Source organism: Macaca nemestrina, chromosome 4 (genome assembly GCF_043159975.1).
Source record: "Macaca nemestrina isolate mMacNem1 chromosome 4, mMacNem.hap1, whole genome shotgun sequence".
Lineage (NCBI taxonomy): Eukaryota > Metazoa > Chordata > Mammalia > Primates > Cercopithecidae > Macaca > Macaca nemestrina.
This window is the reverse complement of record NC_092128.1, coordinates 159,191,991-159,209,789: the sequence shown is the minus strand read 5'-3', so window position 1 is coordinate 159,209,789 and position 17,799 is coordinate 159,191,991. Positions and strand designations below refer to the sequence as shown.

Genomic DNA, 17,799 nt, shown 5'->3' with positions numbered 1-17,799 from the left:
GACCTCCCACACATGAATGGTAAAGTACTGTCAATTTGATATTTAAAATATATTTCTTGGTTAACCTACTCAACTCTACCTTCTCAGTCTTCTCTTCTTTGACCATGCTCTTCTTCCTTTATCTTTCTTGCTTGATCAACTTACACAGCTATCACAATTGCACACACTTCCAGATATCAGTCTAAAATGTAAATTTGATCAATTCATGCTCATTCTTAAATGTATTCATTTGTTCCTTGCTGTCTTTAAATTTTAGTTCAAAGTTGTTATTGCATGTAAAGCTCTTGTGATCTGGCACATTCCTCCTTTTCTTGTCCCTCTTCCTCCTCCCCTCTACATTTCAAACACATCGTATTGTTATTTCTCAAGTGTCATTATTATTTGTTATGATGCCTGGAACTCCCTTATCCATTTTGACCAAATGCTTGACTTTTGGAATCGATTCCTTCACATTCCCTCCTCTGGGAGGCGACACCTGAAGCTTTCACTCCAGGTTATGGATAATGCACTTCCCTCTAGGACAAGATAATATAACTTATACCTACTGAGTCTTCCAAGCCTACTGAAGAGGCTAATATGTAGTCGATGCTCAGTGCTTTTTGATTTAACTCATAAATAGTCACTTTAGTAGATCAAAATAAATGATGGAGACTACTTACATGTTTTATGAAATAGGAATGTTAAATATTTTTTATTTTTAATGTGCTCAATTTAGGTTTCCATATGTTGGATTCTATACATTTTAGATATTTAAGTGATGTTGACCACTAAAACTTGACATCTATTTTACTGACTGTGCAGGGAAAAGGAGTGTCATTTCACAAACTTTGTCTACTTCTTTCATAGAAAAAAGGTCCAAAAAGATATTTTGAGATGGTCATAATTTATTCACACACTACCTTACTATTCTGGCTTTTTCATCAACTGAGTTGAAATAAAAATACTAAGTAGGTATTATGGATGAAGTATATAATAATGTCTGTGCTGAAAAGTCTCCATTTAGTTGAAGTCCTTAGGTTTTGGGTGCTAAATAGAAAAGCTGAGGTTGTGGTTGGGGGATAGAGAGGTGAGTCTTCTCTTCCTACGGATTCTAATTCATTTGGAGTTTCACTCAAAAGTGCTTGATTGACTGGAGGCTTAATCTTCACACTACTGACCTGAATATATGGAGAATTCAAGAATGTGTTTGGTCTCTTTGGATGTCTTAAATCAGGAGGTGCTCAAACGTCACTACAGATAAGATTGAATCACTAACGTTTGTTGTGAAAAAGGAATACGAGGTAACTCAACTATCACATCATGACTGTGAAGTGAATACTAGTTAACTCTTTTCCCTTTGCTCCATATTCTACTCTCCAATATAGAGGCTTTATAAAATATTAGTTCTCTGAATTGTAACATATATTTTAAAGCTTTTATGGAACCACCAAAAAAGGAAATACATTTTCCTTTCTAACAATGGTATTAATAGAACATGCACGTGTTCTCAAAGCAAGTCAAAGCTGAAGACTAAGGCAATTATAAGCATACAGCAGGCACAAAGATCGTTTCTGCCTCGATAATCCAGGTAATTGAAACCGAAACAGGTTCAGGCATCTAACTGGCACACTTTTCCTCTTTGCTTTGGTAGTAGAGACTCAAGATGTTTTTACACATCTGGAACCATAGTTTTAAGCTATGTGATTCTTCTCTGTCCATAATACATTTTGAAATATGGGACAAGTTACTGGAGTTTCACATGATATGTTCAGGCAATAAATTAATTTCACAGCAATAAATGAGAAAGTAAAGCCTTCATATGATTCTGCACAGGCAGAACTGGCACACAGAGCTCTTGAGATATACTCATAAGTTCTGGATTACATGTGCACACATACAAAAATACATACATACAGGCTGGAGTGCAAGTGCAATGGCATGATATCGGCTCACTGCAACCTCAGCCTCCAGGGTTCAATTGATTGCCCTGCCTCAGCCTCCTGAGTAGCTAGGACTACAGGCATGTGCCACCACGCCCGGCTAATTTTTGTATTTTTAGTAGAGACAGGGTTTCACCATGTTGGTCAGGCTGGTCACAAACTCCTGACCTCGTGATCCGCCCACCTTGGCCTTCCAAAGTGCTGGCTTTACAGGTGTGATCCACTGCACCCGGACCCTTCTCTCTTCTTCTACAGGCACCTCAAATTTAATGTCCAAAACTGTACAGCTAAAAAACTCGTCAAGATCATGATTACCCAGTTCTATGAACGTATCATGCACATTCCCAAACACACACACACGCACATATAAACATACATATGCACACCCATGTGCAGCCACATGTATGATATATGTGCACATACACAAGAGTACATATGCACAGATAGCAGTGCATAAAAGAATGGTCACACATACAAACTGCATACAAGTACACACCTGCACACATATATACTCTTACATTTTATTGTGCATAAATTATCGAGTTCTATACTTTATATACTAGGTGGATTCCATCCATTCTTTAGGGTCTACATCAAATCCCACCATGATCTAGATCACATTTACACCACTCTGCTTTAATCCGCCTAAAGCAATAAAAGAATGGCCACCAACTGTGGTAAATGATTACATTTTAAAATTTCCACTCAATTATGGATCAATACAATGGAAAAATACAATGTAAATTAGTAATCCACTTTGTGTAATAAAAATACAGATAAAATGTGAGATGGTGTTGGAATTATTAGATAGCAAAAATAAAATGATTTTGTCAAAATGCTCAAAGGTTTCCAAATTCTCATTTCCAATTTCTCTTCTTATGTCATCATGAATCGGAAACAGCTGGTGACCTGGAAGCAGACCACATACCGCACTTTGAGAAGCCCTGCTCTAAAGAAACTAGTATTCACTGACACAGTGGCTAGCACCTGCCTGCTCACTACACATATTAAAGAACAGATCCCAATGCTGCTAGGAGAAGACACCAGAGTCTGTGTTTTTGAGGGTTTCTTTTCCGACTTTAGACATGTGTGTTTCCTATTTTTGACATTTTTTATTTAGAAAGTTTTGAAATACTTAGTATTAGCATTAGCCTGGTGATTCAGAGTCAGAGGTGCACAATAGATATTTTCAATCATAATCCATTCCTCAATTAGTGATGAAACACAATCTCTATGCCAGACACTGTCCCAGATGCTAGGATCCAAATTGGTGTAAAACCTGATCCCTGAATTAAACAAACCCAAATGAAATTCGTTCTGCGAAATAGCTGGCATGTAATCTTCAAAAGTGTCAGGGTCAAAAAAGTCAAGAAAAGGCTATGGCACTTTCCTACACTGCAGACACTAATAAAACATGACTACTAAACAGCGCACATCACTTAGAATCGAGTTCTTACACCTTAAAGGACAGTAATCAGAATTCACTTGGACAGCCCATAAAACCTGAATGGAATCTGAGGATTAGATGGTAATCAATGTTATTTCCAGGCAGGTTGGACTGCCATAACACAATGTTATAGCTTATGTGGCTTAAGCAACAATATATATGTATTTTTCTCAGTTTTGGAGATTGGAAAGTCCAAGATCAAGATACTGGCCAATGAGATACCCCAGTGAGGGTTCTCCTGGCCTGCTAACAATGACTTTTCTTGCTCCACCTTCACATGGGAAACAAGAGAAAGGAAACAAGCCCTCTTGTATCTCTTTTTACAAAGGCAATAATCTAATCACGAACATCCCTCATAATCTTTTCTAAACCTAATTATCTCCCGTAGGCCCCACCTCCAAATGCTATCAGATTAGGGTTTTAATATATGAATTGCAAGGCAGGGGGCATAATTTAGTCCCTAGTCCTTGATATTACTGATTTTATTTTGGTTATTACATAGAAAATATCCTGGTTTGTAGGAGACATACCCTAAAGTAGCTGAAGATAATGAGGCATTAGATTGGAGACATCATTTCAACGGTTCAGTGGAAAAAGTTTTCTGTGCTAAACGTGCACATTTTCTGTAAGTTTATGATTGTTTCAAAAACAGAGTTAAAGATATTGTTTCTGGCCTCAAGATTCTCAATTCTACTGTAGAATATGAGATATGTGAGCAGAAAGAGAGATATGTGAGCAACGATAAATAAGTATCATCAAGTGAAGTAAGATGTGTGGTGGTACAGCACAGGATTAAAAGAGAAGACAGAAGGATGAGTCTGTTCAGAAAGAAAGCAGAGACCTCACAGAGGAAGTAAATCTTCAACGGGTCAGAAGGTGAAACAACCTCATGTCCATGGGCCCCAATTTATCCAGTAATGATTATGTGACAATATTTGCATGTCTGATTTTTTTATTTTCCCAGGGCATTTTACTTCCTCTTGATCCATTCTCTTTATTCATGCTTTTCTTAGAATTAATAAAAGAAGAAAGATTTGCAAAGGCTTAAATAAAGAAAAAGATGGTAATAAATTAGTATCAGAAGGTACATTGTTGGTTGGATAAAAAATGTATCCAAAAATGTTGTTTTTTAACCATCATCCTTTTGTACAACATGATACAAGTTTACAACACCCTCTTAGCTTTCTTGATTCAGTCTTGCTCTCCCCTTTCTGGTCTTCCTGGCTTCTGAAATTCAGAGATAGGCTTATCTTAACTTGATTTATCTTCATTTGTTGCTATGATTATGGCCCTCCCTAAAATATTACATGAAATTTCTAATGGAGAAAGGAGCATAAGAGTTAGAGTGTTCTTTGATTTCCTAATTTAACCTGGATATCTATGATTCATTCATTGCTGGAACAAATATTTATGGAACATCTGAACATCTATGCAAAGGCGGCAAATTACCTGCCTAAGGTATGTCTTCACTCCTTTATGTGCCCTTCCTTCCTTCCTTCCTTCCTTCCTTCCTTCCTTCCTTCCTTCCTTCCTTCCTTCCCTCCCTCCCTCCCTCCTTCCCTCTTCCCTCCCTCCCTCCTTTCCTTCTTTCCCTCCCTCCCTCCCTCCCTCCCTACCTTCCTTCCTTCCTTCTTTCCTTCCTTCCTTCCTTCCTTCTTTTCTTCCTTCCCTCCCTCCTTCCCTCCTTCCTTCCTTCCTTCTTTCCTTCCTTCCTTCCTTCTTTCCTTCCTTCCCTCCTTCCCTCCTTCCTTTCTTCCTTCCTTCCTTCTTTCCTTCCTTCCCTCCCTCCTTCCCTCCTTCCTTGCTTCTTTCCTTCCTTCTTTCCTTCCTTCCCTCCCTCCTTCCCTCCTTCCTTTCTTCTTTCCTTCCTTCCTTTCTTCCTTCCTTCCTTTCTTCCTTCCTTCTTTCCTTCCTTCCTTCCTTTCTTCCTTCCTTCTTTCCTTCCTTCCCTCCCTCCTTCCCTCCTTCCTTTCTTCCTTCCTTCCTTCCTTCCCTCCCTCCCTCCTTCCCTCCTTTCTTTCTTCCTTCCCTCCTTCCTTCCTTCCTTCCTTCCTTCCTTCCTTCCTTCCCTCCTTCCTTCCTTCCCTCCCTCCTTCCCTCCTTCCTTCCTTTCCTTCCTCCCTCCCTCCTTCCTTCCTTTCCTTCCCTCCCTCCCTCCCTTCCTTCCTTCCTTCCTTCCTTCCTTCCTTCCTTCCTTCCTTCCTTCCTTCCTTCCTTCCTTCCTTCTTTCCTTCTGTTCCTTGCTTTCTTCCTTTCTTCCTTCCTTTCCTTCTTTTCTTCCTTTCTTGCTTTGAGCCAACATTCAAAACCATGATATTTTACAAAAAATTCCAATACTCAACTTCCTAAATCTTCAGAAGTGGTAGCCACTGGAACACACAATTTATCAGAAGAGTTGACTAGAATATTCATTCTAGTATTCTAGAAGTAGCCCTTATAGCACAGATGTTAACCATATGATCACTCATTCCTCAGTACCCACCATTTTCTATTATCTGATATTTGTTGTTACATTCATTTTTTTGCATGCCATAGGGGCTAGAGGTACTTGCATTTGTATCCCTAGCAAAATAGACAACAATGAGGAGATCAGAGCTTTCTTTTTTTTTTTTTTTTTTAAAGGCATTGCTAAGATATGCATTTGAAACACTAAGTTTCAGGCTCTGGGTTTTAAAAGTTCAGCAACAGGCTAAAAAAATAATAATAATAAATTAGAAAAGACTGACCAAGACACTTGCTTTCTTCCCAATGACTTATTGACCTGCTCAGTAAAAGGCATGTGAAGTCAGAGTTGGAGCTAGTGACTTTTGCAAGTGAGGTAAGAAAAATAACTCACTTGGTATTACATTCTGTTTCAAAGGGATATTTTACTCCCACTATTTTCTAATTTTTCTTTAAATGAAATTGCAATTGTTACATCTGTTCACTGTGGTTTTTCTAAAATTTATTTTACCAGTGAATTCACACTAAGGTGGAAACAGGTGCTTTCAAGCATGATTCAAATGGTAAGACAATGTCAGAGATTTAAATGGCATGAGTAGCAATTTGCAATACACAAAGTACTGAAAACAGTACTCACTTTTAATCTGATAGAATCCACATAAATAATGTCGTCTTTTACTTATTGCTGCTATTTTGTAATAAACATCTACATTTTTAATCCACAGAGGCAATTTTATTACGGTACTAACAATAGCAATAATGTATTCCATGTGCACAATGCTTTGAAGCTGACACAATGTTTTCATATTTATACGCAGTAACACATATCCAAGTTCAGCATCATACAAATAACTTTTTCAAAAATTTGTAAACATTTTTTCTGAAATGCTTGACTTGTAGGTATGATTTTTGAACATAAATACCACAAAGAATCATTAAAATTCAATTTAAAATAATCTCCATTGTATATCAAACCCATGTGTTTATATTACTTGTGTCTCATCCATCAGGAGAGCTGATTATAATTTAATCCAGACATAATAGCAAGGCATACAGTGGCATCTTATAAAATCTGTGAAAGATTGAACAGTTCTACTTGATTACTTTTCTTTTTTTGAAACAGAGTCCTGCTCTATGCCCAGGCTAGAGTGCAGTGGTGTGATCTCGACCTACTGCAACCTCCACCTCCCGGGTTCAAGTGATTCTCCTGCCTCAGCCTCCCAAGTAGCTGGTATTACAGATGTGAGCTGCCAATCCTGACTTATTTTTTGTATTTGCAGTAGAGAGAGGGTTTCATCATGTTGGCCAGGCTGGTCTCAAACTCCTGACCTCAGGTGATGCACCCGTGGTTCCCAAAGTACGAGGATTACAGGTGTAAGCCAGTGCGCCCTGACAATTCCTTTCTTTTCTTACACTTTGTTCCAATTTAATTGAATGAATATTTTTTCTGCATCTATTAGGTTCAAAGATGAATAACATACAGTCATTATCCTCTGGGGGTTAACAGCCTAGTGAAGGAAAAAAAAAGATTCATACAAAATGAATTTGTACATGGGACATAATATGAAAAGGTCTATTTTTCCCTGAATTTTTATAGAGATGTAAGACAACTGGTGAGAGTGGGAATGAAGGGAAAAGTCCCTGAGTGCCTATGGAAGGAGGTGCCACTTGAAATAAACTCTGAAGAAATTGGTAGCCGTTCCATTTTACACACCTACAACACACTTGCATGAACATCTACATTATTAGCTTTTCTTTACCCTGCCCACTAATACACACTTATTCAATACTATTTTCAATGACTCTTTACTGTAACACTTTTTCTTTACTCCTTAATTTCTTGATTCAATATACAAGTGGGAATTATTATTTTGTATTCCTGCCAAACATGTAATTAAGAGAGGCCTTTTTTTGGCCTACTTTAAAGTTTTATTTTTTAAACAAAAGCTTAGAGGACCTATTAAATAAATCATGATACATCCAAAATATTGACTAATGTGCAAACATTACAAAGGATGAAATAGAGAACATATATAGTCTTAGAAGAATGCCCATAATTAAAATGGTAAAAACCAAAAAAAAATTCCACAGGATCATGCATATGATATGAAAACATTATATGCTCATATTGATAATGATGTTTCTGTATATAAATAAAGAACTTGAAAGAATAACGTGAAAACTTTTGCAGTAGCTAACTTTGAGGGATATACCATTCTATGTTTAGTATAATTCCTTATTTTTTATCTTAATAATTAAAACAACAAAGATACTCATATTGAAAGAAGCACAAAGGATACACCATTTATTTTACCCACTCTGAGAATTAAACAATTGCCACTTTTTTCAATAATTAATTTTTAGAAAATGTCAAAAATCAAAAATTATATGCAGATATAAGTTCAAATCCTTGAACAAATTCCCATAAGTGGCAATAAAAATTATGTTTATATTAAGGCAAAATTATAATTTTATTATCATTAAAGTCAGAAAGTAGCTTTCATCAACAAGCACCAAAACTATTTTCTGTCAATATACCAAAAACATCAGCAATAATCACCTAAAGATAAGCAACAACAGGCTTGGCATGGTGGCTCACGCCTGTAATCCCAGCACTTTGGGAGGCTGCGGTAGGCGAATCAAGAGGTAAGGAGTTCAAGATCAGCTTGGCCAACATGGTGAAACCCCATCTCTACTAAAAATACAACAATTAGCCGGACATGGTGGCGGGCGCCTATAATCCCAGTTACTAGTGAGGCTGAGGCAGAAGAATTGCTCAAACCTGGGAGACAGAGGTAGCAGTGAGCCGAGACTGCGTCACTGCACTCCAGCCTGGGTGACAGAGCAAGACTCTGTCTCAAATAAATAAATAAATAAATAAGCAAAAACAAATGTAACACATTTATGCAATGTGCTATGATTTTTCAACACATCTATAAATGGAAATAAAATATTTGAAAGTACAGCAGACAATATATAAAGATAAAATAGAATCATAAAACCTTAGCCATTCATCAGAAAATGATACAATGCTGCATCACAAAGGCATTCATAGATTGGAACTATAATGTAACAGCTTGAAAAGTAAAAAGTTTATTTACTTTCTGCAATTGCACTGTATCTCAGTTGTCCTCACCTGGAGCCACACAAGGCATTCTAGCCATCAGTGATCTTTGACTCAACCAAATCAAGAAATACAGCATGTTCTTCCCATATGGGATTTGAGGAGTCACACATTCATTTTACAGTCCTTGATTTGTTTAATTCTTATTTCAGTTTAATGAGTAGACAATAATGATGCTATTGCATGTACTTTACGGAGGAGAAAACTTAATATCCTAGAAGCACCATGAGTTTGCTAGCCACAAATCTCATGAGCAGTGAGGAAATTGTTATCTACAAACATGTAAAGCCTAAGAAATAATCAAGCAAAGTCTTAAATAAATACAACCTGCCTATTCATTATTACAGAGACTTTCTGACTTCTGGTTGGTTTTTATGTTACCATTGTTGGGTTTGGTTTTTTTTTTTTTTTTTTTTTTTTTTTGGTCTTATGTCTCTAATCTGTACTGCTCAGCTCTTTTAGGCACTGCAAAGTTGTCTTGAATTAGGAAAGAGGTGCTAGAATGTGGGCATGGGTGTTGACCTACATCTGAAAAATTTGCATATGATTCACCACAATTAAACAATTTGGTTTGAAATAGCTATAATTAAGTTATTATCAGAGAAGTATTTACTAGTCTAGAAATTCTAAATTTATCTTCACATACACCCTAACTGAGAAAAGGGCCACATTTTCTGCACTCTATTAAGTAAAGCAAATGCTGAACTAAATGCCTCCATGTTAACATTTATATTATCAAGTCACTGACAGCTAATTATATGAATGATTACTTTAGTTGTTTCTTTAAAAATTATAGGTTTGAAATAGCAAGAAAAATATGACATGATGCTAGACAAAAAGAGTTTCAGTTTCTAACTTCTAACCATATACACACACACTCACACACAGAGAATTGCCTTCCTGATGTATGGAAATTATATATAGTAATGTCAAGGCATGATGAAATTATGGAGAAGATAATATCAAAATTTAGGAGAAAGAGTAAATTCTGTCTAGAGTAAGATATAAACTGTAATAGTATGAAAGGAAAATTCAAACTGACAATTGAACACTACATGTTTCTAATTGAGCAGTACAAAGAAATAACACTTTTCACTTAGTCAGAATAAGCAACATCAATTCTATGTATATCTAACAAGGGGAATAAATTATTGAAACACAGATGAAAGAAGTATATTTTCAAACCAAAAAAAAATTATTTTTCCTACCTTTGTAGCTCAGTAGTAAAACACTGTCTGATGAATTTTTATGGATATCCTGGAAAAGAAACAGAAAATAGATGAAATAGAGAATTGTAAAAAATAGCTAATTGCTTTAATATTATTATCCACATTGAGTGTTAGTGGTCTATTTGCTGGGTAACCATACACTGTGGCAAGGCATTCTCTGTTCCTTCTCATACATACATGAGACTGGCAATACAGATAGTGACAAAGGGCACATGAGCATCAGAACAAAAGCATGAGCATGTTTGTGCTCTGTACAGCATGGACGTAATGATCAAAACTCTTGGTGGGGCATGGTGGCTCATGCCTGTAGAGCATGGACGTAATGGTCAAAACTCTTGGTGGGGCGTGGTGGCTCATGCCTGTAATCCCAGCATGTTAGGAGGCTGAGGCAGGTTGATTGCTTGAGCTCAGGAGCTCAAGGCCAGCCTGGGCAACATGGTGAAACCCCATCTCTATCAAAAATACAAAAATTAGCCAGGCATGGTGGTGGCACCTCAGCTACTCAGGAGACTGAGGTGGGAGGATCACTTGAGCCCAGGAGGCAGAGGTGGTGGTGAGTTGAGATCATGCCACTGCACTCCAGGATGGGTGACAGAGCAAGACTCCATTTCAAAAGAAAAAAGAAAAAAAAAAAAAAAGACTCACTGTTATTCAAAAAGGTTAGTCAATTTAGTAAATTTTAAATTGACAGTTGGTAAAGGTAAAAAGAAAAAAGAAAAATAACTCCATATTACTAAAATGAAACAAAATACCAGCTAAAAAATAACAAAATGACAAAACTAAGACTTTTAGATTTAATAACATCTTCTTAAACTACTAAAAAATAGGTACTGAGATTGAAATCCATTATGTGGACATGATCATAAGATTTCAGCTCAAGTGGCCCAAGTTTTACATTCTAGAAATGTAATAGACTATTATCTGGTATAGAGAATTATTACTAAAAATTATGATGCCCTTCATTAAAATAGCATTAGTCTTATAACTAGAAGTAATTTAAAAATCAACTGGTTCAATTTCCTCACTTTACATATAAGCAAAGCAAGTTCACATCACTAGTTCATGGCAGAACTAAGGGTAAAATTTCCATCTCTCTTCCTCATGCTCATTTCACAACATTAAGTTATTTAATCCTTCATAATTTCCAAGATTGGAAAGAAGTAGAGGAAGTAGAGTTATGCATTTTCTTCTTGATAAGTTCCATCTGCTTGATGAAACATCATATTTCTGCCTGAATAATCTATGTCATCAAGATTTACTGTATCCACCTCATTTAAAACTCCTTTCCTTGACCATTCTTGGCTGGCCTTGCCACCTGCCGATTGTGGGGCCTTGAGTGAACACAGGCAGTAGCCAGGGAGTGGTTACAGCAGGCCCGTGCAAGACCTAGCAGTGTGCTGTCTTCACATGTGACTCAGGGCAATCATAGTGGTGGTGGCCACAGGGGTGCTTGTGTCACTCCATTCCCAGTTTTAGGTGGGAACAGAGAGAGACTGTATGCTTCGGAGAAAGCAAGGAAAGAGAACAAGAGTTTTTGCCTGGTAATCCAGAGAATTCTCTCGGATCTTGTCCAATACCATCAAGTTGGTACCTCTATGAGTCTGCAAGCAATACAGAGTTACTGGGCTTGGGGTGCTCCCTATAGCAGAAACACCTTAGGTCATAACACCCAAGTTCTTTCAAATATCTGGAAAGCCTCGCCAAGAATTCTGGACAGCTACAAATAAGCCCAGACAGTAAAGACTACAATAAATACCTAACTCTTCAATGCCCAGACACTGAAGAACATCTACTAGTATCAGTACCATCCAGGAAAACATGATGTCACCGAGTGAACTAAATAAGGCACCAGGGACCAATCCTGGAGAAACAGAGATATGTGACCTTTCAGACAGAGAATTCAAAATAGCTGTGTTGAGTAAACTCAAAGAAATTCAAGATAACACAGAGAAGAAATTCAAAATTATATCAGAAAAATTTAACAAAGAGATCAAAATAACTAAAAAGAAGCATAAATTCTAGAGCTGAAAAGTGCAATTGGCATAATGAAGAATGCATGAGTTTATTAATAGCAGAATAGATCAAGAAGAAGAACAAATTAGTGAGTTTGAGGACAGGCTACTTAAAAATACAGTCAGAGGAGACAAAAGATAAAAGAACAAAAAATAATAAAGCATGCAAACAGAATCTGGAAAATACCCTCACAAGGGAAAGGCTTAAGACCAATATGTACGGGGGTTTCTGAGAAGAAACCCTATAAGCTAGAAGGGATTGGAGCCCCATCTTCAGCCTCCTTCAACAAAACAATAATCAGTCAAGAATTCTGTATCTAGTTAAACTAAGCCTCATAAAGGAAGGAGAAACACAGTCTTTTTCAGACAAACAATTTCTGAGAGAATTTGCCACTACCAAGCCAGCCAGCACTACAAGAACTGCTAAAAGGAGCTCTAAATCTTGAAACAAATCCTTAAAATACACCAAAATATAACCTCCATAAACATAAATCTCACAGGACCTATAAAACAAAAACAGTTAAAAAAACAAACAAACAAAGTATTCAGGCAAGAAATAGCATGATGAAAAGAAAAGTACCTCACATCTCAAAATGAACATTGAATGTGAATGACATAAATGCTCCAGTTAAAAGACACGAAATCACAGAATGGATAAGAATTCACCAACTAAGTATGTGCTGTCTTCAAGAGACTCACCTAATGCATAAGGACTCCCATAAACTTAAGGTAAAGGGGTGGAAAAAGATATTCTATGCAAGTGGACACCAAAAGCAAGCAAGAGTAGCTATTCTTATATCAGACAAAACAAACTTTAAAGCAATAGCAATTAAAAAGACAAAGAGGGGCATTATATAATGACAAAAGGACTAGTCCAACAGGAAAATATCACAATCCTAAATATATACATGCACCTAAAACTGGGGCTCCCAAATTTATAAAACAACTACTATTAGACCTAAGAAATGAGATAGGCAGCAACACAGTAATAGTGGGAGACTTCAATATGCCACTGACAGCACTAGACAGGTGATCAAGACAGAAAGTCAATAAGGACGCAGTGGATTTGAACTATACAACAAATGGACTAACAGAAATTTACAGAACATTCTACCCAACCACTGCAGAATATACACTCTATTTATCAGTGCATGGAACATTCTCCAAGATAGACCATATAATAATTGAGACAAAACAAGTCTCAATATATTTAAGAAAATTGAAATTATATCAGGTACTCTCTCAGGCCACAGTGTAATAAAATTGGAAATCAACTCCAGAAGGAACCCTCAAAACCATGGAAATACATGGAAATTAAATAACCTGCTCCTGAATGATCACTCGGTCAACAATAAAATCAAGATGGAAATTTAAAAATTATTTGAATTGAATAATAGTGACACAACCTATCAAAACCTCTGAGATACAGCAAAGGTGGTGCTAAGAGGAAAGTTCATAGCCTTAAATACCTACATCAAAAAGTCTGAAAGAGCACAAATAGACAATCTAAGGTTACACCTTGAAGAACTGGAGAAACAAGAACAAACCAAATCCAACCCCAGCAGAAGAAAAGAAATAACAAAAATCAGAGCAGAACTAAATAAAATTGAAACCAAAAAAAATTACAAAAAAATAAATGAAACAAGAAGCTGCTTATTTAAAAATATAAATAAAATTGACAGACCAGTAGTGAGATTAACCAAGAAAAGAAGAGGAAAGATCCAATAAGCTCAGTTGGAAATGAAACAGGAGATATTACAACCGATACCACAGAAATACAAAAGATCATGCAAGGCTACTATGAACACCTTTAAATGCATAAACTAGAAAACTTAGAGGAGATGGATACATTCCTGGAAATATATAACCCTCCAAGATTCAACCAGGAAGAAATAGAAATTCTGAACAGACCAATAACAAGCAGCAAGATTGAAATGGTGATTTTCTAAAAAATTGCCAACAACAACAAAAAAGTCTAGGACCTGTTGGATTCACAGCTGAATTACATCAGGCATTCAAAGAAGAATTGGTACTATCTATTGACACTATTCCACAAGATACAGAAAGAGGGAATCCTCCCTAAATCATTCTATTAATATGAAGCCTATATCACCCTAATACCAAAACAAGGAAAGGACATAACCAAAAAAAGAAAACTACAGACCAATATCCCTGATGAACATAGATGTTAAAATCATTAACACAATACTAGCTAACCAAATCCAACAACATTTCAAAAAGATAATCCACCATAATTAAGTGAGTTTCAAACCAGGGATGCAGGAATGATTTAACATACACAAGTCAATGCATGTGATACACCACATAAACAGAATTAAAAACAAAAATCACAAGATCATCTCAATAGATGCAGAAAAAGCACTTGACAAAACCCAACATCACTTTATGATTAAAACTTTCAGCAAAATTGGCATATAAGGGACATACCTCAATGTAATAAAAACCATGTGTAACAAATCCACAGCCAACATAATACTGCATGGGGGAAAGTTGAAAGAATTCCTTCTGAGAATTGAAACAAGACAAAGATGCCCACTGTCACCACTCCTCTTCAACGTCGTACTGAAAGTCCCAGCTAGAGCAATCAGACAAGAGAAAGAAATAAAAGGCATCCAAATCAGCAAAGAGGAAGACAAACTGTCACTGTTTGCTGATGATATAATTGTTTACCTATAAAACTTTAGAGACTCCTCCAGAAAGCTAGAACTGATGAAAGAATTCAGCAAAGTATCCAGACACAAAATTAATATACACAAATCAGTAGCTTTTCTATACACCAAAATAGACTAAGCTGAGAATCAAATCAATAACTCAACCCCTTTTACCATATCTGCAAACAAAATAAAATAAAATAAAGTAAAATAAAACAAAATACTTAGTAGTATACCTAACCAAGGAGGTGAACGACCTCTACAAGGAAAACTACAAAACACTGCTGAAAGAAATCATAGACAACACAAATAAAGGGAAACACATCCCATGCTCATGCATGGGTAGAATCAATATTGTGAAAATGGCCACACTGCCAAAAGCAGTCTACAAATTCAATGCAATTCGCATCAAAATAACACCATCATTCTTCACAGAACTAGAAAAAAAAATCTTAAAATTCATACGGAACCAAAATAGAGCCCACATAGCCAAAGCAAGACTAGGCAAAAATAACAAATCTGAAGGCATAGCACATTACCTGACTTCAGACTGTACTGTAAGGCCATAGTCACCAAAACAGCATGGTACTGGTATAAAAATAGGCATATAGACCAATGTAACAGAAAAGAGAACCCAGAAATAAAACCAAATACTTATAGCCAACTGATCTTTCACAAAGCAAACAAAAACACAAAGTATGGAAAGGACACTCTATTCGAGAAATGATGCTGTGATAATTATTAGCAAGCCACATGTAGAAGAATGAAACTGGATCCTCATTTCTCACTTTGTACAACAATAAACACAAGATAGATCAAGGACTTAAGGCTAAGAATTGAAACCATAAAGATTCTATAAATTAACAATGGAAAAACCCTTTTAGACATTGGCTTAAGCAAACACTTCATGACCAAGAACCCAAAAGCAAGTGCAACAAAAACAAAGAAAAATAGATGGAACTTAATTAAACTAAAATGCTTCTGCATAGCAAAAGAAACATTCAGCAGAGTAAACAGACAAACCACAGAATAAGAGAACATCTTTGCAATTTATACATCCAACAAAGGACTAATACCCAGAATCTACAAGGAACTCAGAGAAATCAGCAAGATAAAAACAAACAATCCCATCCAAAACATGAACTAAGGACATAAATAGACAATTATCAAAAGAAGTTATACAAATGGCCAACAAACACACGAAAAAATGCTCAACATCACTAATGATCAGGGAAATGCAAATCCAAACCACAATGCGATACCACCTTACTCCTGCAAGAATGGCCAGAATAAAAGGCAGTCTATAAATTCAATGCAATTCCCATCAAAATAACACCATCATTCTTCACAGAATCAAAAAAAAAAAAAAATAGATGTTGCCATGAATGTGTTGGAAAGGGAACCTTTTACACTGTTGATAAAAATGAAAACTAGTACAACCACTATGGAAAACAGTGTGGAGATTCCTTAAAGAACTAAAAGTAGAACTACCATTTGATCCAGCAAGCCCATATTGGTTATCTACCCAAAGGAAAAGTAGCGATTACAGGAAAAAGATATTTGCACACACAAGTTTATAGTAGCACAAATCGCAATTGCAAAAATTGGAACCAACACAAATGTCCATCAATCGACCAGTGGATAAAAAAATTGTGATATATATACACATATATATATATAATATATATACACATATATATATAATATATATACACACACATATACCATTGAATACTACTCAGCCATTAAAAAAGAACAAAATAATGGCATTCACAGTAAGCTGGATGGAATTGGAGACCATTATTCTAAGCGAAGTCATTCAGGAATGGAAATCCAAACATTGTATGTTCTCACTCATAAGTGGGAGTTAAGTTATGAGGATGCAAAGGCATAAGAATGATACAATGGACTCTGGCAACTTGGGGAAAATGGTAGGAGAAGGATGAGGGATAAAAGACTACATGTTGGGTACATGGTACACTGCTTGGGTGGTGGGTGCATCAAAAAAACACCACTAAAGAACTTAATAATGTAAACAAACACTATCTGTTCCCCAAAAACCTAGTGACATTAAAAAAAAAAAAAGAACTTATACCAATCTTACTCAAACTATTCTAAAAAATAAAAGCAGAGAAAATACTTCCAAACACATTTTATGAGGGTGGTATTATCCTGATACCAAAACCAGAAAAAGACACATCAAAAAAAGAAAAGTATAAGCTAATATTGCTGATGAATATTGATGCAAAAATTCTCAACAAAATACTAGCAAACAGAATTCAACAACAAATTACAAAAATTAATCATTATGACAATACATTACAAAAATCTCTCATTTATCCCCGGGATGCAAGGATGGTTCAACACATGCAAACCAATCAATGTGATATATCCTATCAAGAGAATGAAGGATAAAAACCATATGATTATTTCAATAGACGCTGACAGAGCACTTGATAAAATTCAGCATCCCTTCATGATAAAAACCCTAAAAAAACTGGGGATAGAAGAAATATACCTCAACATAATAAAAGCCACATATGACAGACCCAAAACTAATATCATACTGAATGAGGAAATACTGAAAATGTTTCCTCTAAGATTGGGAACATATAAGGATGCCCATTGCCATCACTGTTATTCAACATTACACTGTAAACCCTAGCTACAGCAATCAAACCAGAGGAAGATATAAAGCTCATCCAAATTGAAAAGGAGAAGTAAAATTATCCTTGTTTGCAAGGAAATCTAAAACTTTAGGAACTTTAAGAAAAACCTAAAGACTCCCCCCAAAACTACTAGAACTGATAAACAAATTCAGTTAAGTTGCAGGATACAAAATCACCACATAAAAACCAGTAGCATTTCTATATACCAACTGTGAACAAATCTGAAAAGGAAATATAAAAAAAATCCAATTTACAATAGTCACATAAAAATTAAATATGCAGGAA

At 36.0% G+C, this 17,799-nt stretch overlaps 1 protein-coding gene across 27 annotated transcripts in view; it reads right to left on the bottom strand.

The window, feature by feature from the left end:
- The window catches only part of LOC105483467 (uncharacterized), a 573,731-nt gene that overhangs the window by 150,090 nt on the left and 405,842 nt on the right, over window positions 1-17,799 (bottom strand). For 26 of the 27 annotated variants that reach the window (XR_011622692.1, XR_011622689.1, XR_011622700.1 and 23 more), the window contains one exon: window positions 10,141-10,189. Coding sequence is in view for 1 of the 27 variants with exons in the window: in XM_071095500.1 (XP_070951601.1) it covers window positions 10,141-10,189 (49 nt within the window). In the remaining 26 variants the exon portion in view is untranslated. The other variant, XM_071095499.1, reaches the window with a different exon arrangement.